The sequence below is a fragment of the Falco naumanni genome, chromosome 2 (genome assembly GCF_017639655.2).
Source record: "Falco naumanni isolate bFalNau1 chromosome 2, bFalNau1.pat, whole genome shotgun sequence".
Classification (NCBI taxonomy): domain Eukaryota; kingdom Metazoa; phylum Chordata; class Aves; order Falconiformes; family Falconidae; genus Falco; species Falco naumanni.
Genome location: NC_054055.1, coordinates 73,519,929 through 73,541,545, shown reverse-complemented (window position 1 = coordinate 73,541,545; position 21,617 = coordinate 73,519,929). Strand labels below are relative to the sequence as shown.

General features: G+C 41.9%; 2 protein-coding genes across 5 annotated transcripts in view; one reads left to right on the top strand and one right to left on the bottom strand.

Moving 5' to 3' along the window:
- CYFIP1 (cytoplasmic FMR1 interacting protein 1) overlaps positions 1-21,617 on the top strand; it is a 76,583-nt gene that overhangs the window by 50,800 nt on the left and 4,166 nt on the right. For all 3 annotated transcript variants that reach the window (XM_040584828.1, XM_040584827.1, XM_040584830.1), the window contains 4 exons: positions 8,738-8,881; positions 10,438-10,528; positions 18,046-18,176; positions 20,471-20,543. In XM_040584828.1, coding sequence (XP_040440762.1) covers positions 8,738-8,881; positions 10,438-10,528; positions 18,046-18,176; positions 20,471-20,543 — 439 coding nt within the window. The remainder of the gene's footprint in view (positions 1-8,737; positions 8,882-10,437; positions 10,529-18,045; positions 18,177-20,470; positions 20,544-21,617) is intronic.
- Positions 1,954-5,496, bottom strand: LOC121083930 (fibronectin type III domain-containing protein 9-like). 2 transcript variants are annotated; one of them, XM_040584834.1, is made up of 2 exons: positions 5,103-5,496; positions 1,954-3,024 (listed from the first exon to the last, which is right to left on the bottom strand). In XM_040584834.1, exon 2 carries the CDS (start codon positions 2,975-2,977, stop codon positions 2,306-2,308), a length of 672 nt encoding a protein of 223 aa, XP_040440768.1. In that variant the 5' UTR covers positions 2,978-3,024; positions 5,103-5,496; the 3' UTR covers positions 1,954-2,305. The 2 variants fall into 2 exon arrangements, with proteins under 2 accessions (XP_040440768.1, XP_040440767.1); XM_040584833.1 differs by having other exon boundaries at positions 1,954-3,113; positions 5,103-5,492.

Genomic DNA, 21,617 nt, shown 5'->3' with positions numbered 1-21,617 from the left:
TTGAGATGGTCTGTTGCTCGTGGGGTGTTATGAATGTTTGTCTAAGTAGTACACAGTAAACTCCTTGGGTGAAATGATTTCATATTTAGGTGAGATAAATCGCATTCCTGGGAGCACTTCCATAGTAGCTCCTTGCCTTCTCAATCTGATATATACATATGTATTTTTGTATATATGTGTTTGTGTATAAGTAACACAATTCAGTAGGTGAATTGCCTCAACACTGCTTCAAGACTGAGCTGCTCCTTGTTCTTGGTATAGTATATACATGTGTGTATAACATATAAATACATGTGTTGGACTCCCTTAAAACCCAAATAAAGAAACAGAGATGCTGAGAAATAAAAAGGTTTTCAAGGGCCCCAGACACAGGCAGAGATGAGAATATATGTCTTTTGGCTCCATCCCTTTAAAATATTTTTTTTCTTTTTGATGAAATCCTGGTAAGAGAAGTGTTACTGTTAATTTGATTACAAGATCATTTTAAAGCATTTTTTTCTGTCCCTGCTACCCAGCTGCCTCTTTTTGGTAATGCACCTGTAGTGTTGGCTTCATGCTCTGAAGATAGTTTTTCTGTGTCTGTTTCATGAAATGCCTTCATTTAAAACAGCAGTAAACTTGTCATCATCACAGTTTATTTAAGACTGATGTGTAAGACAAAGAAAAACATGTCAGCTGGAAGAAATGCTATGTAGGAGGTGGAGAACACGTTATTGCTAACACCACAATAAAGACACCTTTTGAAGTGTTTTCTAAAAGTAACACTCGCCTCCATTCAGTGTGCGTTCCTGTCTATCCTACCTGTCCTAGTAGAAAAGAAGTAAAGAAGATGCATCGACCTTAGCCAGCTAGCTGGTGTCTTCCTAGCAGCACGAGAGTCGGTATCTTTCACAAGTTGTGGGAAATGTTGTCAAAATACAGTAGCTGAAAAGACTCGTTTGCCTGCTGTGAAATGTTCAGCAGGCATTCTCTCGCCAAAATTTTACAACCCCTTGGCTTCCAGGGCACGGTGGGAAGGGATGGCAGCTGCCCAGCTAGCAGTTCTCCAGCCTTTACTGGTACAACCAGGCAGTGTCAACAAGAGCTGACTTTACACATATGTTCATATCAATGCCAGTTTAAAATGCCTGCAGTCACAGTGTATTTTTGTTTTTTAGACATACCTTACTATACAGCAATACTAAGATTTAATATGTTTTTATGGAATGCAAATGCACTTAAGAGATTTAAAACAGGGTGACTTATACACGTAAGCCAGGCAAGACTTGCCATGTTGTGAGGGTGAACAGATTTCTGTCCAGTGGGTCCTTCTTGGCACTTTGCCCCATGAAGCTCAAGGCAGAGTGTGATGATCGGCAGATTTTCTTGTTACAAAAATAAAACATGTTTTGGCATGCTTTACTTCCTTGCCCCTTCATTACACAAAATGTACTATGTGGCTGTATAGAAATTTGCAGCTGGTGAATGAGTTTTATCATTAGAATTGAAATAGAAAGAGAAAAGGAAGAGCCAGGAGTTGTTGCTCTGAACTCCATTTCTTCTTCAGGGAGTGGCGCAGAAGGTGGCTGGTGGTGGACGCAGAGGTGTGCGAAATACAGTAGCCGAGGGTATTTACTTAGTTCCGTTGGAAGTGTCCTTACAGAGTCACTATCTTGCTTATGTTTTAGACAGGCAAAATTTCAAAGATAGAGGAAGATACTCTTGAAATCCTGGTGAGTTTAGCTTACATGCTGAGACTGACCTCATTCAGATGGGAGCTATGTGAGAGCACCGTGGTCGGCGAAGTGTGTGGTCTGAGTGTGGTAGTTTGCCGTGTGTAGTCTGAGAAGCAGTTGGGATTGTGGGGGTAAAAGTCACGCTGGCAAACCACTGCACTCGGGGTGTATGTTCCACTTGCCTGTAGCACAGCAGCCTGGGTTGTGGTCTGAAAACTTCTACTCAGTTTTATTTATGCTAGTAAAAAAAAAAAAAAAGTTTCTTGGTTACTTGTGATTCTTTTTTATATTTGTTTGCTGTTTCAGGCTAAAGAAAAGCAATCAAAAAATCCCCTTGACATGTAAACCAGTTGTTTGCTCCATGCCTTATTTTTGAGTAATGGAGTGCTCATTTCTTGGGAATCTGAACCTTTGCCTCCGAGTACCTCTGGCTGCATATAGGCTGTTGGAAAGGGATGTGACACCGGAGTGGCAGCCAGGAGTGCAGTGAGTGGTTGGGGCTCCCCGTTGTGAGTGCCAGCTGTGCACGTGATGCATTTGAAGCAGTTGGAATGTTGTATGTAGTAAAAATCTCCCTGACAAAAGGTCTCTTAATTTGTAGCAGAGCACTGTCCTGTCGCTGGCACTTGTTCCCAGCTTTTGGAAGCTGCTGTGATGGGCTCCTTGCACGCTGAGGGATTCCCTATGATTGTGGCTAGCTGGATGCCACCTGGATGCTTTTCCTCAATGTCCTGCATCAGTTGGCTCTGCCGGCTGAGCTCCTCTGGGTCATATGCTGCACTTTTGGTCCACACCTTCCTGTGGTCTTGTTTGGAGGTCCTGTTTCGCCCTTGCAAGCACTCATGTCTCCTGCGGCACAGGAGGTGCAGGCAGCCATAGAGGAGGATTGCAGCGATGATGAGGAGCAGGACGCTGCTGGTGAGCCAGATGCCCAGTGCCAGCTCTTTCTTGGTGTTGCTCGCAGATGCCGGGTCTTGTTCCAGCGTGTTAAAAACTCTGCATTGGTCACTGGAGGGGTTTGCGGACTGGCAGGTCACACACACAATGTATGTTGTTAGTGGAGTTAGGTTTTCAACAACATAGGAGGAGAGACTGGTGGGCACCCTGTCTTCCTTCTGAAAGCTCTTTCTTGAGTAACTGGATAGCATGCTGTTCCAGTTAGGGTGGTACATGATGCTATAAAAGCTGTCGACACAACCGGCCATTTTTGGCCAAATCACCGTCGCTGTGTTTCCTGTGATGTTTTGGACGGTTATTCCCATTGGGATGTTGCTGGGGTGGGCTTTTTTCTTGCCTGGTGCTGACCTTGCTGTGGAAAGGGAAGATGTTTATTTCCCAGGGAGGTAACTTGAGAAGCTGCAGCGCTGGGGGTGTCGTGAGGATCTTAATCGTAGTGTTCTGTAATTTAGGAAAGGAGTTTATTAGGAAACTATGCTCTTATCATTGGTACTGCTGTGTAAAAGTGGGAGTGGGGAGTTCATGAAGTTTGAGAGAGGTATTTTAACCTATGTATTTCTTTCTCAAGTGAAAGAATAAACATATGCTTATAGAAATTTAGCCAGAGCTGCTGCCTGTACAGGTGATCAGTTGTATCTTGTCTCCATGAGAGACAGTATGTTTTGCAGAATTTGCAACTGGGGTGCTACATCCTCTCACAGTTTTTTTGTTTTTCAATGTCTGAAAAAGAAATGCAGCCGTTGTTTTTTGCTCTAGTCAGAGTATCTTGCATTTTATTTACTTGGTGGTTTATATAATCTCAAATCTTGCTTTGAGTAATGAATTTTCTTACATTAAGTGGCAAGAGAGGAGTGGCAGGAGTGGATAATGAGGGATGAATTCCTCTACCATCCGCAAGGCTTCATTTTTGCCAGTCACAATCAACTGAAAAACAAAACAGTATGTGGAAGCATCACCAGATACTATTTTGTCTCCAGTATAATTTTACATTAGTTTCTTATTTGCCAATATTCTCCACTTTTTGCTGGTGAGTTAGCACATCTGTAGCCACTGCAGTGGCTGTGATGACTGTACGTTGGTGGCATCAGTATCACGATATTTAGTCTTGATGCTAGTCGGCCTCTTGGAAAAGCTTTCTCAAGCTAAGCTTAGCTAGTGAAATACAACTTTCACTATACCTTTATTTACCTTTTGGGTAAATAATGGGTTTTAAAAAAATTACTAATACTCTTTTCTGTTCTTAAGTGGTTGAATGTAATTCCATAGGCCGGCTGCACTGAACTTATACTCCTCACAATAAAATCAAAATTAAAAAAACTTCCAATATTTTGAGATTCATTGTGTTACCACAGTAAACAGTGAAAGGAAAACATCTATTTTCTGCAATTTTCTAAACACAGCTATTAGAGAATATATTATAATAACAGCCATTGGGTGTGTTCATTTGTTTAGCATGTTGGGTTTTTTTTTCCTGTTGTAGGGTAACTTTTGAAAAAGAGCCTACCTCAGCAATTTAATCTGATCATATTAGTTAATAGTCATTTTCTAGTGGTAGTCGTGAAAGTTTTTTCCACTGCGAAAGTCTCTTACTTTTTAAATGGAGATAAATGCCCGTGATGGTAACACTGTATTTAATTATTTATGACTTCATTGTAAAAATCAATTTTTTTTTATGATCATATTTAAAATGCAAAGTCACTGACTAAATTAGCTATTGAAAATTCTCCTGTTGAAGAAAGCTTGTAAGATTTGTTCATAACATTCTGAAATTATTCTGTAATACTTTTATTTTATACTATATAGGGGGCTGGCAAAATATGAATTATTTTAGTGAGATTTTGATAGTTATATTACATTAATAGTAAGAATTCTATGACTGTTTATGTACGAAAATTTCTGCTCATGGCTTTTGGATTAAACTTTTTGGGAAGTGGGAAGAAAAAGATGTACATTTATTTTCATTATAATGTAAAACCTTAGGTATGACCGATCTGGGTAGACGCTGCTATTCTAATCATGTGATAAGTGAACCCTTTCTGATACAGCAACAATATAAAGGATCTGAGTTTGCTATCAAATAAACTTATTAGGCAGACACATTTTGGCATCTACCCAGCTTCTACGGATACTAAAATCGGGCACATTAGTAAGATGAGAGCTTTTACTTGCTCAGTTGTCTTCTCTTTAGCTGATAGTTCCCAATTACTTAAAATTATAATTTATTTTCTATAGAACTCTTCCTAACACAGTCTAGAGACAATAGTTTCATCCTCACGGGATTTTGTATGTAGAATGTTTGGATTTTAATTAAACACCAATAATACATTTCTGTTATTACAAAACACCAGTTACTGGAAGACACATAACTACTGACATGTAAATGTTGGAAAACCCATCTGATGTTTTATGGATTAAAATGTCAGTACTTACCGTCACTTCCTGATGGAAATTTCAGAACAGAATTTTCGTACGGTGTTGCTGCTGTGGAAATGATATAAACACTAAGTTCTCTGTATCCCTTTTCACATGAGTTATTTCCTGCCTGATCTCTGCTTGCCAGTTAGCTTTTTCTTCCCCTCGGATTCCCTGGACTGAATGCTCATTGCTTCGTGCTTTCAGTTTTTTTTCTGCAGTGCTGCTGGTAGCATGGTTTCTTTGTCTCTTCCACTTAAATTCATGCAAGAGCACATCTTGTCTAAAGATGCTGTTGCCTTGCTTTTCAAAGAACATACAGGAGAAAAATGTCTTTTCCCCCCTCTCTTGCTTGCCTCTCCTTGGACAGTGTACTGCCTGAACATCTCTGTTATATGCTCTTGTGCCTGTACCAGTGATGCTGTGAGTGATTAATGTTAGCACTTTGATGACATCAGCAACTAGCAACTCTTTTATTTATTTATTTATTTATTTTAAGTAGGGGAGGGAGCAAGCATAGCTTATAAAATAATGAACTCCTTCTTTCCTTCCCTCCCTCTCCACCCCCACCCCCCTTTGTTAGTGGCTCCTTCCCTAAGCATTTTATGCTTTTGTGCGTCATGGGGGGGAAGCAGTGGTGGTGTGTGATGGTGTTTTCTAAATCCCTTGTCACGGTTCATAACGCTCCGCTAATCCAGCATTTACAGGTGGACCATTTTAGGTACTTTCCCCATGAGGGTTACATTAAAGAAAGATGTATTTTTAGATTGGCTGGCTTCTTATTGTTATGTATTAGTGAGTTTTTAAATGCTGAAATCAAGTTTTTAGGGCTTGCTTTTCTATGACAAATTTCTTCTCTGTGAGGAAGATTTCCTTCCCCTTAACCTTATAGCAGTAAAACACTTTAACCTACTGAAGTAAATTTCTGTAACATTCTTCTTGTGCTATAGTTAAATAGATAGTGTGGGCATATTTATCGTGGAGACCTACCTGGCTGGAAACAGCAAAAGCAAAAGATTAAATCTCCCTTTTTAGGGACAATTGTTTAAGTGCTTAGTGGATGGGGACATTCATCGGTACAAATTTTCCTAAGGTTTTACCAGTTCTATCCCCTGTTGATGCCCCAGAAACCTCTTGTGCCTGTGGAGAGCTATGGAAATGCACACGTTGTACTAGAGGGGTGCAGCTTTATGCTGTCCGTGTGGTGGGGTGTGTTGAGGGTTCAGTCTTTTAGCCGGCTCTGATGTGGTAGCAGGACTGCATCGTGTATTAGGAGTCTAATAATTAACCAAGTGTCTATTTTAGTTTGTGTTCCCAGAAAAGTGTTTCATTTGGAAATGGCCCTCCTCCACAAAATCAGCACAAGGCCACAGTCCTTAGAACAGAACTTCCTGGACTGACGGGTGGCTGAGGTCAGGGGACTCTCCAGGGCAGGGTGACCTGCAGCAGGATGCTCAGGGATGTGTCTGGTTGGGTCTTGAATATCTTCGAGGACAGACACGCCACAGCCTCTCTGTTTGACCACCCTCACAGTAGTGAAGTTTTTTCTGAGGATTTCCTGTTTGTGCCAGTTGTCCCTTGTCTGGTCACTGGGCACCGCACAGCAAAGTTGGCTCCATCGCCTGTACTGCCCACATCAGTCACTTAGGCATGCGGATGTGATCCCCCTGAGCCTTCTCCAGGCTGGATAGTCCCAGCTCTCTCAGCCTTTCCTCACAGGAGAGATGCTCCAATCCCTTAATCATCTTCGAGGCCCACCGCTGGCCTCTCCTGTTGTCCCTTTTGTACTGGGGAGCCTGCCGCTGGACCCAGTATTTCAGGTGTGTCTCACCCGTGCTGAGTAGAGGTGACAGATCGCCTCCCTTGCCCTGCTGGCAGTGCTCTGCTTAATGCAGCTTTGCTGGCTGTTGGCTGCCTTTGCCATGAGGACATACCTGGCTTGTGGTCAGCCTCTTGCTCACCAGGACCCTCAAAGTGAGAAAAAAAAAATACCCCCAAAACCCACCTTCTGTAGGTCAGGCGGTCTTGCTGTATAGTTTCATCACACAGATGGAGGCAGAAGTTCAGGCCTGCAAGAAATATAACTAAATCTTTAACTAAATTTCAGTACTGGCAGCTGCTTGGATTTTCACATTGAGAAATAAATTGCTGGTTATAACTTTGTGGTTGTTGAAGCATGGTAAAATTAATGTGATGTTTTTATGTGTGTTTTGATAACATATGGGAAGTTTCTCACTTGGGTCAGGAGTTGCCTGATTCAAAAAGTTGGTTTTGAATCTCTAGTTCTCTCTTGTTCTGACTTAGATGGTCTCCTCTGAGCCTGTACTTTCATGTATTTCTTTCACAGTGCAACAATTTTTGACCCATGAGGGCTTGTGAAGTACATCTAGGGCATCCACAAAAGATGGTCAAGAACCTGTTGCCAAATTTGCGTTTGCTATATATCAGTCGAGAATCTAATTTTTACATTTCTAAGACCACAGTTCAAAACATGTTGGATATATAGAGATTTACAACATAAATAAGAATGTGTATCTTCTATCCTGACCTCTTCTGATAGATGATTTGTAAGCTCTTTTATGAGACCAAAATCCTCCAAGAGCTTGATAAAGTTTCATGACTTGAATCCTAGTGGTTTCTTTGTGCAGTGCCATGTATTACAGCATCTGGTATTGACTTGCGTGGTTAATTGGAGTAGGAGCTGCACTGAAGGGAAGGTCAGTGTTCTTCCTGGATACTGGTGAAGGAAAATTTTCTGTTACAGCTGGTGTGTGTGGAGTTGAAAGTCTAAGTGTTCTGTCTTTCATGCATATATTAGAATGAAAACTGTATAAAAGAAAAGGAAACACAACAGAACTTTCTGCAAGAATGGTTAACAAGATTCCCTTTTAAAATTAAATTTCAGGATGTTAGGAGAACAGTACACTTACAGAAATGGAGGATGTTACGTTAGCTAACTCCTTTTTGATCTGCAGGTTCAGCAAACAGCTCCTAAATCCCTACACAACGTCAGTCTGTACAGTTGTGTTCACTTTGAAGAAATAGTCATTAATACGGTAAAGCACCTGGTTGTATTTATACAACTCCAGAATAATTTCCGTGAGGTTGCATCTCAGGCTTAGATTTGCTTTGATCTTGTGTACAGCTAAGGGATTTGAAAAAGAGAGATCCTTATTAATTAGTTGCAGAGAGCAGTAACTGCAGAAGGTGCTTTTTTTGTAGTTGAGTCCTCAGAGACTTAAAACACCTATTAGGAACTGAAAAATGAAGTAACTTCTCTCAAGATGTTTTGTACGTAAAATGGATGATCGAGGAATAGAAGCTGTGCTTTAAATTCAGGGATCTGAACATTGGCATTGAGTACTCATATCCTTTTATACCTGTGTAAATAGAAAAATACAAAAGAAGAAATATTCATGGCTTTATAAATGGTAAGTGGAAAAAACCAGTATTTAGAAGGTTTTCTTGCTACTACAGACATTTTGGTTGGAGTTCCTGCCTTAGAAAAGGGAAGCTTTGCATTTAACTTCTTGGAGAGAGAGAGAGAGAGATACCAAGTTATTATTTTTAGTATGCTTTAAAAAGCTGTTTAAATGAGATTATTATAAAGATGCAGTCAGCAGAAATTAATCATATCTATTCTCTTGTTTTAGGCGCTGAATTTGGCATATTCCAGCATTTACAGCAACTACAGGAATTTTGTTGGCCCCCCTCACTTTAAAGTCATCTGTAGACTTCTTGGGTATCAGGGTATTGCTGTGGTGATGGAGGAGTTGCTGAAAGTTGTCAAGAGCCTGGTATGCTAATTGTCTTTCATTTTCTGCTATTACAAATGGTTTCTGGCAGGAAAGTCCTGAGAACAACAAAGTGAAAGTAAGATCTCAGATAAGACTAAAACATTGCTTCCATTGAAATTCAGTATAAACTGTGTTTGAGAGCACTCAGTGTCTTGAGAGCAATAGAAGATGTGCCTTGGTAGCCTGAGCAATGTTTTGAAACACTTGGACTCTTCATTGGAGATGAATTTAATTTGTGGAGACCTATGCAGTCAGGTCCTGGGTAAGCTCTGGGAAAGTAAGAATGTTTCAGATTAGTTGATTTCAATTTGCAGATTGTACTGTAAATTCACTTTGTCGATATTTTTTGAGAACAACTGGAGTGTGCTTTCTGCCTTACTTTTTCAGGACTTTCATTAATAACATCTTTGACAGATGATGCCTTCGTGACAAAGAAGGTTTAATCTCTGTGCTTGATCTGAGCAATGGATTGCGTCAAGCATGTTCAAAAGAATGCTCAGACCAGAAGTTATCCATACAGCCAGGGTATCTTGTGTGGGAAAAGGCCTTTTCTGTAACTAGGGGAATGCTGAGGGACTGGCTGTTCGCTGTATTGTTAGTATCTGTGTATACAGTCACAAAGCATTGCAGATAAGTTTAAGTCAAAGAAGTTGTCGTTTCCTCCTTCTCTCTGTTGCCTGTAAGGAACACGCTGCTGAAATAATGCAGCTATACCAGAGGGTAGCTGTAGCATTCATAATCTCCCTTCAGACATGGGACACATTCGGCAGTTTGTTTATGCTAATTCCCACAATATTTCAAGGATGTTTTTGATGTTCTAGAAGTGCTGGAACCTGCTTGAAGGGGTGCTGTGGTGTAATCTTCAGGGAAAAAGGGAAACAGATACTTTTTGTGGTTTGGGGTCAAGTCTTGGTTTATTAGTTTTGGGGGCATTTTTTTGGGTGGTAAATCATCTCAGTTTATTAAAGGTGGCATTGAATGTTTGGGCATTTATAAGGAAGGTTAAAAGTCCTGGAGGGAGGTATCCTGGTGATGTCTGATGCAGATGTTCAGGTGCAGGGAGACAGATATGAGGAAGTCAGATATGAGATAGGGTTCTAGTGGGAGGAGGGCAGATTGGCTGTAGCCTGGGTGTGTCTTAACTGGTATGTCCAGAATAGCCAGTTTGAGCTGTTCCAGGCATACCTAATGCAAAGGATTTTTCTCTTGTTGCTTTTGAAAGCATTCAAATGCAACTTTTTAACCAAAAATCTAAAAGTTGTTTAGACAATAGAAACAGTCTGTAGGAGAAGAACATTATTTCCTCTTTCTTTTACCTTCCTGGCCTTAGCTGTTGTGCCACTCTTCCTGTAGCAGCAAAAGGTGGCTAGTGCCGTATGAAGGGAAGTGCAACTGCATGCATTTGAGAAAGCTGCCTTTTTGAGGATGATTACTGACAGAATTAAATGCAAGATTTTTAGAGCTTGTTCAATTCATGTGTAGTTTGAATGCAATTTGTTGTAAAGTTTCTTAGTTCAATAACATTGACATGTTTACACACGTCTGTTTTCTCATAGTTACAAGGGACGATTCTTCAGTATGTCAAGACCCTAATGGAAGTGATGCCTAAGATCTGTAGGTTACCAAGACATGAGTATGGTTCTCCAGGTTAGTTCGTGTTTGATGATACCATAGAAGCCTTAACAAGATGATAGTAGTCACTGTCTTCTGGATCATGTGTGCCTCTGTCTTTCCCTCCCTCTCTTCTCTTTCCTGATCATCAGCACTTAGTCTGGGATGTGATTTTTTAAATTTTTTTTCATAACAAGAATAATTGAATCCTGGGCTTAGTACGTCACAGAGTTTTTTAAGACTTGTTGCTTAGGGCAAGAGGATGGCGGTCTGTATATAAACAGCGTTACGACATAACTGATATTGAGCTGGGATGTTCACAGTAGCTTCTGTTTCTAGTCTTTCTCATTAGCATGTCAAGCTTTTGCCTCTGCAAGTTAGTCTATCTCACTTGTTCTGTTTGAATGTCCAATTGAGATAACACTGATTCTCTGGAAGAGCCTCGGTTCCCTCTTCGTTTGCCCTTATCGGATGTAAGATAAAAGGAGTGGTATTGCTGAGAGGCAAACTGGTCCTGCTTGGAATAGTTATGTCTTAGGCTTGTGTGGGGCACGTCTTAGCCACTTAACAGGAGGTGTGACAGTTGCAGAAGAAATGATTTTGAAAGCTGCTTGCCACCATGCAGAAATAATTGGCTAATTAGTATTTATCACATTGATCACTGAAATTTTGAAACTGCTTCCCCCCCTTCAAAATATTCCTCCTCCACAACTTCTAATTAACACAAATTAATCTTTCCATGTGCCACCCACCTCCTGAGAATCTTTATTTTTCCAGAGTTGCTTAGGTTTATTAAATGCCAGTCCAACTGGAATGAGGTTGGGTTTTTGTGCTTCCCACAGCTTGCTTGACGCTCATTACCAATGTTAAATGAAATTGAGGACTTACTAAGTGTTTCTTTGCTGTTTTTCTCCCTGGAGCATAGAAATGGATGAATCATGGTAGTTAGCAGTATAAAAATAATGTATCTGAGGGTTTTAGCCACTCACCAAGGTCTGACCACAAAAGCAGTGGGTATTCTCACATATAGATTATGCACCACCAGGGTCTGTGATGCTACAGGTGACATTAGGAAGCTCATAGTCTCTTTCCAGAAATCCTCACCTGTAAGGAGTAAGTATTTGGGAGGAGATACCCAAGGACTTAAGCAGAAACTTTCTCTTGAGGTTAAAAGGCAATCCATCCTGTAGGAAAGGCAAAACTTCACTGGTGCAATGGTAAACTTCACAGCATTGATTGAAGTACTTTAAAGTTCTTCATCACTTTCCTGTTTTGTAGATAACACAAACTGCTTTGACCTCGTATTTACTCCTGCAAAAGAAATCCCATAGGTTTAGATGCCTATTGTACCAAAAGATCAGAGTAATTTTGGGGTTTATGCTGGAAGATCATAGCAACTGGAATGGAACTAGATCTCAAAAACCCACCTGATTCTTCGCTCCTTCACTGTCCCTGTTCCCGACAGGTTTTGTCTTGACGTGTATTTTTCCTGTTCTGAACTATTTCTAGCAGGTGACACTTAATGGCCTCCTGGAGAGTCTCTTCCAAGAAATGACAGTGACAGCCCTTGCAGCACTGTCATGCTGCCTTTACCTTTACTTTGGAAGACACTGGGCAGAACAGGCATATGGAATCTCAGGGCACCTCCATCCCTCTCTCACATCACTGAAGAATCGCGTTTTGCTCTCTGACACCTCCCCGTCATGGAGCCGTTGGCCCTTGGGCAGCTCTGACTGATAAAGGAAAATGTGCTCTGCGATGATGACACGCTGTAGACTTTAGCCCTCATCTGGCGTCTTGGGAGGAAGTGCCAGATTGTAGAAGGGCAGGCTCAGACTGTGCTTGATTTGAATCACTGTCGTCTTTCTGTGCTAAATTCTCCTCTGTAGCAGTCTTTGCCCCACCCTGTTTACTTATTTCGCCACACCAAATGCAAGCTAATACATGTCAACAGCTGTCTGTTCCCTATCTGCCTCCAGAAGCTTCCGGCAGAAGTTAGTAGTTGTAGTAGTAAGTCTGAGTACTATGGAGCACATCTCTATGCTGCATCTATTCTTTCATAACAAATCATTTAATCACATCTTAATCTTTAAAATTGGCACTACCTACACATACGGACCAAAACTGTGATTCCAATCTACAGATTAAATGTGTGGATTCTCAGCTGTCTTGATGTGACATGCATTTATCAATTCAGAATTAATTTCGTGAGTCCATTCTCCATGCGCAAAGTGACTTAAGTATGCTCAGTAAGTAAGCCTCCTGCTATTTCATACACTTCAGGATTTGGAGAGCTTTGTTTGGATTCTGTTGATTGCAGTTCCTTGATGCCTGCATAATTGGCCCTCTAGACTTCTGGATTTCTAAATGGTGATTTCTTCCTGCTAAAAGGAGCGGGGTACAGAGAGTGGCATCAGAGTTGTTCAGGACTCCTGTTTGCCAATGGGTTTGTTTCCATAGGAACAGTCTAAAGCAGTGGGGAACTTGCTCATCTTGTACTCATAAAAATATTTGTCTAAAAATACATTAAGCATAAGGATTTTTAAAGGGACCTTTTAAAGTCGCTAAAGCTCTTAAAGGAATATTTTCCTGTAAAGAGTTTAAACTTGTAATTTCATCTTGGAGGTAATATTATCTCCTGCTATTTTTTTTATTTAAATATGGCATTCTTGCTTTGGAGAGATGAGTATTTCATGTCCTGCCACTCTGTCCTGTCATTGGACACAATGAGGACAGCAGTTCGTCAGCTCTGCCATGAGATGAGGCTTGGATTTTTGTCATTGGTGTATCACCCCTCCAAAAGACAGTTGTGTTTTTGTTTTGTTTTTTTAATAATTGATGAGCTTAGCAAGATACAAAGTTGGTGAGAAAGTAGCTTAAATGTGTATTTTTTCCTAAGTATAGCATTTCCATGTTTCTTCGTGGGGGGGTGGAATAAAATAAACAAAATACCCAAAGCTGGTGCAGGGAGGGAATTGCAGACTATTTGAAAGACTTTGATGGCAACCCAAATCACCTAGGTGATTGTGAGAGGGCAGTAAAGACTCATTAGAGATGCAGAACAATGGGATGTTTCTTTCTAGCAAAATAAGCACAGTGCCCAGGCTCTGTGATCATAATTCCCAATACAGGTATATGTTTAAACCTTACGGACATTTCTGTTGAAAGGAGTGGCATGACTGCAGACGTGCGGAGCTAAACATGTCTCTTGTGAGCCAAAGAAGGATTTGTAGCCCGCATTTGGAAGTCTGTGAAAGTGAAATAAATTAAAGGTCATTACAGCACCCAGTTTCTTGGGAACAGTTTTGCTATTGCAGATTTTACTGGAGGATAGTCAAGTCGGTACTCAGCAGAAAATAGCCCAAAACACAACTAGACCAAGAATTACATCTGAGATCTAGTTTGTTGTTAGTCAGCAATTAAGTTCTAGGATTAATAGCTAATTTTTGTCCTAATCTTTTAGATACCGGTATTGCTGCAGATGCTGGAACGTGTTTGATTTCAGTTTCTAGGTGTGAATTGAGATAGTTTTATAGCAAATGACCAAAGTGAAGAAATCCAACCAACTTTGCGTTGCCTGTGTTAATTTGGTCTGACTTCCTAAATTAATTAGTGTACAGACTGCACAGCTGAAGCTTGGCATCTGCTGTTTGAGTGCTGTTGAGATGGGATTTTTGAAGCAGAGATGGAACCTAATCCTTTACTGATCTTCTGTACTTTACTGGATCTGTTTTATATCAACAGCCTTTGCTTCTGTTGAGATCTGTGTAAATCGGAAACTAGGATTATAAAATTGATTATTATGACACCTAACATCATCCCATCTGCAGGAATAGAGGGGTTTAATTAAGATTGCTTTCTTGGAGTCAAGGAGCAAAAAACCTTGATTCATTTGCCTTGCAAAATGCTGTGTATATGTAACTAATGCAGTAACTTATGAATTGTACCCACAAATAAAATTAGGGGAAGGAGGAAGATTGCATGCAGTTAAGTGAAACTAACTTTCCGAAGACGCTTGTTCTTTTTCCAGGGCTTCAGTATGCACGTGTAATCATTCATAAAAATACAGCTCTCTGTACTGTACAGTATAAGGAAATGTAATCAGGAATGCCATTGCTCAAACATTAAAGAAAACACGATGATATATTTCTGCCACAGGACTCCACTGGGGAGCAGATCGTGCTTTCAGTGTCAGTTCTGTTCCATCAGAAATAGCCTATGTAGCTCTGTAAACTTTTGTCTGTTTTGCCAGTAAATCAAGCCCCTCATCTAAGGGGAAGCAGTATACCATTGATAGCAGTACACCATTGATAGCAGCATTTGGAACAACTGCGTGCTAAATAACGGATGTCAAGTTTTCAAAGTAGTGACGTGATTTGTTCATGAGTGTGTGTGTACTTATGTATCTGTATATGGAGACTGGGGCTTTGGGTAAAGAAATAAGGATCTCTTTTAAGGACTTTGAGAGGGACTCTGTCACCTGGGATGATTGTAAAAGAGAATGTAATTTTTATGGGATGGACCTCAAGCCTCTGACTTCTGCTATCCTGCTGCTTTTGGGTGGACTAAATATCTTGTTTTGGTTTCAGTTGCACCTTCAGTATCAGTTTCTAGTTGCCAGTCACAGTCCTCTGTGCTACTCTGGTTTCACTCTGTGCCATCCTGCTCCTTTATATTTGCTGTAGGTGACACAGGTTATTCTCAGGGTTTCACTGCCCATATTAACTGATAAAATTTTCTCATTGTCTTTCTGGACTTCAACTCCTCACAAAATCCATAGGCTGGGCAGGTGGTTGAGGGGCATCTAAAAACCCTCTTTTTCCATCCCTGTCATGACTGATGGTTGTTTCCATGTTGCAGTAGCAGAATAGTCTTTGCTGCTCTGCTCAGCTTGTATTTGTCACCAAGTTGCTCCCACTCGCCATACAAGCTAAAAGAAAAAAACGTTCCCACGTCGTGTCCTTGTTGCCGGTGTCCTACTTGCTCAGATAGTGCTTTCTTGTCATGGTGACTATGTGGAGAAATCTACAGTTACTCACTGTGTTTTGGGGACTCTTCCATCCCTTTTCTTGGTTCACTATCAATCTCTGTGTACGTGCCATGGATACTAAGACCAGAAGCGTTGGTAGATACTGTAGTTTGATTTCCTCTGTGGCACAGACCTAAGTCCAGGATAACACAATGGACTTTTGTTGCCAGAGAATTTTGCTATGAGGAAAGTATTTTACTTGGTTTCTAGCAGTTGATCCTTAGAAGACCTTTCTTGCTAGGCATGGAAGCCCTTTCATTAACAGAGAAAACCACAAAGGAAATAGTAGGGCGTGTAACTAAAACACAATGTAGACTTGTGGTAAAGCTTGCTTCAGTTCCCTGAGTTTGCATTTTTTTTCCAAACATCAAAATTTTTTTGTGAAAAATTTTCTGCCGTATCAGTCTGCCTTTTCAACTTCCCCTATAAAATAGGAGTCCCAGTGTTCAGCACTGCAGCATCCCATTGCCGTGGCAGGTGGGGTTGTTTAAACAAGTGCTCACTGCAGCTCAGACACCTGAGAATTACCACTGGCCTTTATATCGCAGCATTGAATGAACACCAGCAGTCTTTTCCAGACCCTTTTCAACACATAGTTCCCATGTTATGAGAAGGAGGGAGTTGGTGATGCACTGGCATTACTTTTTTGCTTTTTAACTAGATTAAATGTGTTTCCTTGGAATAAATCAAGCTTAGTAACCACTCGCTGCATCTGACCTTTCTCCATTAGCTTTTCAGTTGTTTTTCTATTAAGTTGCTAAACTACTGAAGTTAGATCTGAAATGTATTTCCACTGAATGCACGTGGGAACGCTCATTTACTGCAGATTTTCTATTGACAAACAGTTCTGTGAGATGTAACAGAGCCAGCTCTGCATCCCCTTGCCATGTACTGATTTTACCGTGTTGATGTCCCATGTTACTGATTTTAATGATGTGAGGCTTTTTGTAGAAGTGTGTGGGTTAGCTACACAGTTCCCTCCTTCACTGTATGCTTTCAAGTTCCTCTGCTGAATTTGAGGGGTTTCCTTGGAATAGATAAACTCCAGGCTGTATTTTATGTTTGTGCGCTCCCCTCTCAGCCATTGCCTGGCTAAATACCAAAGTCTAATTTCCTGCATGGGAAGTGTTCATCAGCTGCGTCCAAGGAACACATGGGAAAGTGGTGGGAAGCATCTGTGTTCTCTTTCCTTGTCTCCTCTCAATTGCTTTAGATGTGATTGGGTGGAGATTTAACTGTCTGATTTAATTCAGTGTAATGGAAATGAACTGCTGTATATAGCATGCAATTCGAAAGCTTTGCACAATATATTTTCTTTCTTCTGTTATCAGTCGAGGGTTTTGGTAGCTTTTTGAAAGGGCCAGGCTTGGAGAGACAGATGGAAAAATGTTGGTAAAAATTAAGTTGTAAAAAGCCAGAGAGCTGTCTGACCTTCTCAGCTCTTCCTCGCCCATCCTGCACGTCGCTTTAACCTCCGCAGTGCTAAGCAGATCGGGTCTCTGCAGAAGCTGCTGGGCCCAGACTTCCTTTGGCTTGTCCCTAATCAAGGGGCTGCACAACCTTTCTGGGGCTGGCGGGGAAGGAACTGGAAATCCACCAGCATATTGCACATCACCGTTGCTTGGGAGAGGCTTAGTGGAAAAGACATGCGTTTATGTCATTTACGTGGCTTTGAAAATCATAACTCTAGCTGTATTTTAACAGCTTTTGGCAAAACTTTGACAAAAACCGTGTTCTGATGGTGCTTGTCAGCAGGATCCTGTGTACCCTTGTCAGCAGGATCCTGTGTACCCTTGCCAGCAGAGCTGGACCTGTTACTTCTGTATTTAATTGTTTTGTGAGGTTGCAGATCACCTCTGGCTGCCTGTGGCACTGTTAGAGTCATAGCTTGACAGCACCCCTGTTCCCTGTACCTTTAGCACTCAGCTCCTTGCTGGCTCTGTCACCCTTGAATATAACAGCTGTGACCTGAACGTGTCGGACGGAGTGGCAGGTTGGGGGACAGAGGCTGGAACAGGACTAATAGCACTTGAGAATTTCCTGTTCCTGGAAATGCTTTTCTTACCTCTTATACTGGCTCCTTTTCCCAGGAGTTAGAACCTCATGATTTATTCACTTAAATATTATTCATTGCGCATGATTTATCCAGTTAAAAAGCACACCGCTGCCTTAACACTTCTTCACCTCTGATTTTTAATGTGTTTAAATACTGCTCCTTTCAGTTTCCTGGAGATAAAAAAATCTCTTGTGCTGATACTCCAGAGAGAACTCTAAATTTGCACCCTCAGTTTGTTGTGCTGATACAGTGTACGTGTGCACATTCAGTGCAACCTTTGAATAGGCAAATTGGTTAGAAAATTGAAGTGCTTCTGGGGCAAAAAGGAAAATTAGTCCTGATCTGTATGACTCTTATCTATGTGTCCAGGATTTTTTGCCTGCTTTCCCAAGGTGTGCCTGCATGATCATCACTAGATTTCGTCCTATCTCCTGAGATTGAATTTTTTTTCTTCTCTTTTGATTTCAGGTATCTTGGAGTTCTTTCACCATCAGTTGAAGGACATCGTTGAATACGCAGAACTTAAGACTGTCTGCTTCCAGAATTTGCGGGAAGTGGGAAATGCCGTCCTGTTTTGCCTCCTTATTGAACAGAGTCTGGTAGGTGCCTGCTGTGCTAGTTTAAAACCCATCTGTCTCTCAAAATGTACTCTTAAATTTTTGTTACTAACGTCATAAATAACAAGGTTGAAATCTGCGAGTTTGCTGTTGCTGGTGGGCAGGTGGGTAGAAACAGTTCCCTGCTCTGATCTCTTACAGTCTTGCAGGGGCTTTCATGTCTACAAGATAGCAGTGACGCCTCACCTTGCTGGATGAGAGACGTTGCCTTGCGTATGGTACCTGACGATCAAATATCATGACCTTCATGATAAATTATGATCACGTGTGGTATTCCTGCAGTGGGTCACAGGCTAGCTACTTTCTTTACGTCAATGAGTTGTGCATCTGGTACTGTTATTTTCCTTTCCTGCTCGTTATTCCCGTTGTCATCTGAAACGTCACAAAGTTAAAATGGACATCCTTGGACATCCTTCTTGCTGCTTGAATGGCTGACAGTGGTGCCTGCTCTGCCAGATGTTCCATCTGTCCTGGTTTGAACAAAGCTGGGAAACACGTCCCGTGTTTTGGCTGCTTCCTATATGCCTAGACTCTGCATTACAGCATGCAAAGCTGCCTGCTGCTGAGGGCACGGTCCTACAATTGCTATTTATCCCTACCTCTACCCTCTACTTTTCTCACCCTTCTTCCACGTTATTACTATCTTCCGTTCAAACAAAATGGCCAGACATCTGATTTCCTTTTCTTCATACTTTTGGGTGCTTGCGGAGGGAAACATGGGCATTGCTTACGGACCAGAAAAGCAACAGGTGTGCTGTCTCCCCTTCCTTTACTTGCATTGTGCCTCTGAGACCTGGGTGGGGAGGCTCTTCTCCACCCTGCATACAGGGCACTCTGCCCACGCTGTGCAAGCACACGGTGCTGCTCAGGCTGGGCTGCCCATCATCTAGAGATCTTTGCTGACTGCAAACCAGCTATGTCATTTCCTCAGTAAGTTGGCTGGGGGCCTGCCATTGAACAAAAATAAATCGTCACGTAAGACTCCTTCTCTAGGGCGTAGTAAAGCTGTTGATGTTAGATAAGGTAATGAAGACATGCTGCTCCTCAGAGTCCTGCTCATGGTGTTAAGAGGATCCCTTCCTCATGGTGGAGAGTAACTGGCCAGTTGACAAGCAGCGAACCCGTAGTCAGTAATGGAATAGCTGAAACAAAATGAGAACCTGGATTACTTTGGATTCGGGCTAAGAGGGTATGTGGTGAAAGGCCAGGCAGGTGAGGTCCCTCACTGCCTCCTGGGAGGGTTGCTTGAGAGTGTGCCAAAGGGACACCAGCACTGGAGGTATGTTCTTTGGGATGCCACCTTGGTGACACTAGTCATACACCCCTGCTTACTGCTCCTTCTCTTGTTTTTGTCCTTGGTGATGTCCCAGTGTCCTGTCATGTATTTCGGTATTTTTCCATTGTGGTTGTCCATCGTCAGTAAACTAGACTTTATCCCAGTGCAAAATGTAGGTCTGTAGTGCTTCTCTGCTGCTGGGTGGGTCTTGTTAATCTTGGCGACCTAGCACATGCATCTTCATGGTGTTGGCATCAAGGAATTAAACCTGGGAAAGGCACATGAGCCCCAGTACCCCGACCTCGCCAAGAGTGTGGCTGATGAACATCTCTTCCAATACTAGTGCTCAGGGATTACAAATGCGCGGGGCCTCTGCTCCAAAAGCGAGGAGAGGAGCTTAGTAAAGTCATGCGGCTGCTTCTGGTCATCTCTGCATTTTCTCTGCACATGCATACAGCAGGCAAGAACCAGGAGACACCTGTCGTCTTTTCCCCCCTCCCTAAAGGTGTAAAATAATTGCTGAGAGGTGGTTCACTGCTGCTGTCGTGCATCTCAGCCTGGATGGTGGGGATACGCTCCCACCACAGTAACGGGTTGTGGGAATAGCATTGGTAAAAATAACCAAGCAGTGAATCATCTTCACCCCTCTGTTTGTCTGCGCAGGAGCCGTCTGCCGCTTTCACACCAAAATTACTCATTCTGCATTAGTCTTTTTAATAAATACCCTGTTCTTTACGAACTGCCAGCTGAGGGTGGGAGGAGAGCTGCTGGAGTTTATTTGGGAATCCAAGGCAACCTGGTGAAATCAAATCATCTTTGAGAGCGATCCCATGAGGAGAGGAGAACTTGGAGTGGCTCCGTGCAGTGGCGATGGAGGCTGGCTGCCCTCTGGTGTTTCCGCGACGGCGTTGGTGTGCTTTTGGAAAGCCCGTTTTTTGGGATCTGGTGTGACCTGGGGATTCTTCATTCCTAAATGCCTCTCGTTTCCTTTTCGTTTCAGTCCCTAGAGGAAGTGTGTGACCTGTTGCATGCGGCGCCATTCCAAAATATCCTGCCCAGAGTTCACGTCAAAGGTATCAGCTAAATGAAAATACCTTCCTTGGGTAACGCCTTCCACTTTTCTTGCCTGCTTCTGCGGTTTCGGTGACCATCCCCAGCCATCCTGCACAACAGCGCTGTCAATTACCAGACAGAGGGGACAGATTCAGGCCTGGCTGCCTGGCTGGAAAATACATGCTGCTTAGCGAGGCTCAGTGAAATTACAAGAGGAGGAGGAGGAATGCTGTGGTAGGGGAAGGTGGGATGGACAGCCAGGGCAATATTACCCCTGTGCATGGATATGGCGAGAGGCTTTTCCAAAGGTGCTGTCTAGTTTCTACAATTGTCAGTTAAGTGGGGTCGGCTTGATCATTCAGAGTATGGGAGGTCTGCCGGCAAGTAAGTAAATACAAGTGGTCCCTGATACCAGTAGATTTTTTACACGCCTTTTAACTAAACTAGGCATGCAATAGTGAATGTTGCAGGATTGCTTCCTTTGGTAGATGCTTTCCTCATCCTTCGTCTTCAGCAAGTGAGCTTTTTTTTTGCCTCTCATGTTTCTCTTCTTTCAGTGTTACTCCTCTGTGTCCTTTCCTCTCAGTTTCTCGCTGCCACAGCAGCTGATTTGCTCTGTTCAGAGAAATCTCATCAACTAAAAATCTATGACAATATTTCCAGACTCACCATAGCTACTTGCATCCCTGCATAAAACTAACCAGACCACTGTAAACAGCATTTTCCCATTTTTCCGGAGAACATGTCCCACTTGCCAGGGATGAGGGGGTGCCAGCTGCTTTTTTAAGCCTTCCCATGCACAAGATTCCACCCTCATTATACCACATCTTCTAGAGTCAAGCATTTTGTGTATGATAAGGACAATTTTGTTGGCTTAGTACAAGTGGGAGTCAAATATGTTAGCAGCAGCAGCAGCACAATAGAGCCTTATATTCTGTCTTGAATTTAGTTAGTTAATCAAATGTATTCTACAACAAATCCTTCTTTCTGTTTGCACACACGCAATGTAACATTTGAAAATATATATATTTTTATAAGAGCATATTGAAGGTTAACCAGCTATTTTAGAGCTGAAATTACCTATGAAAATAACA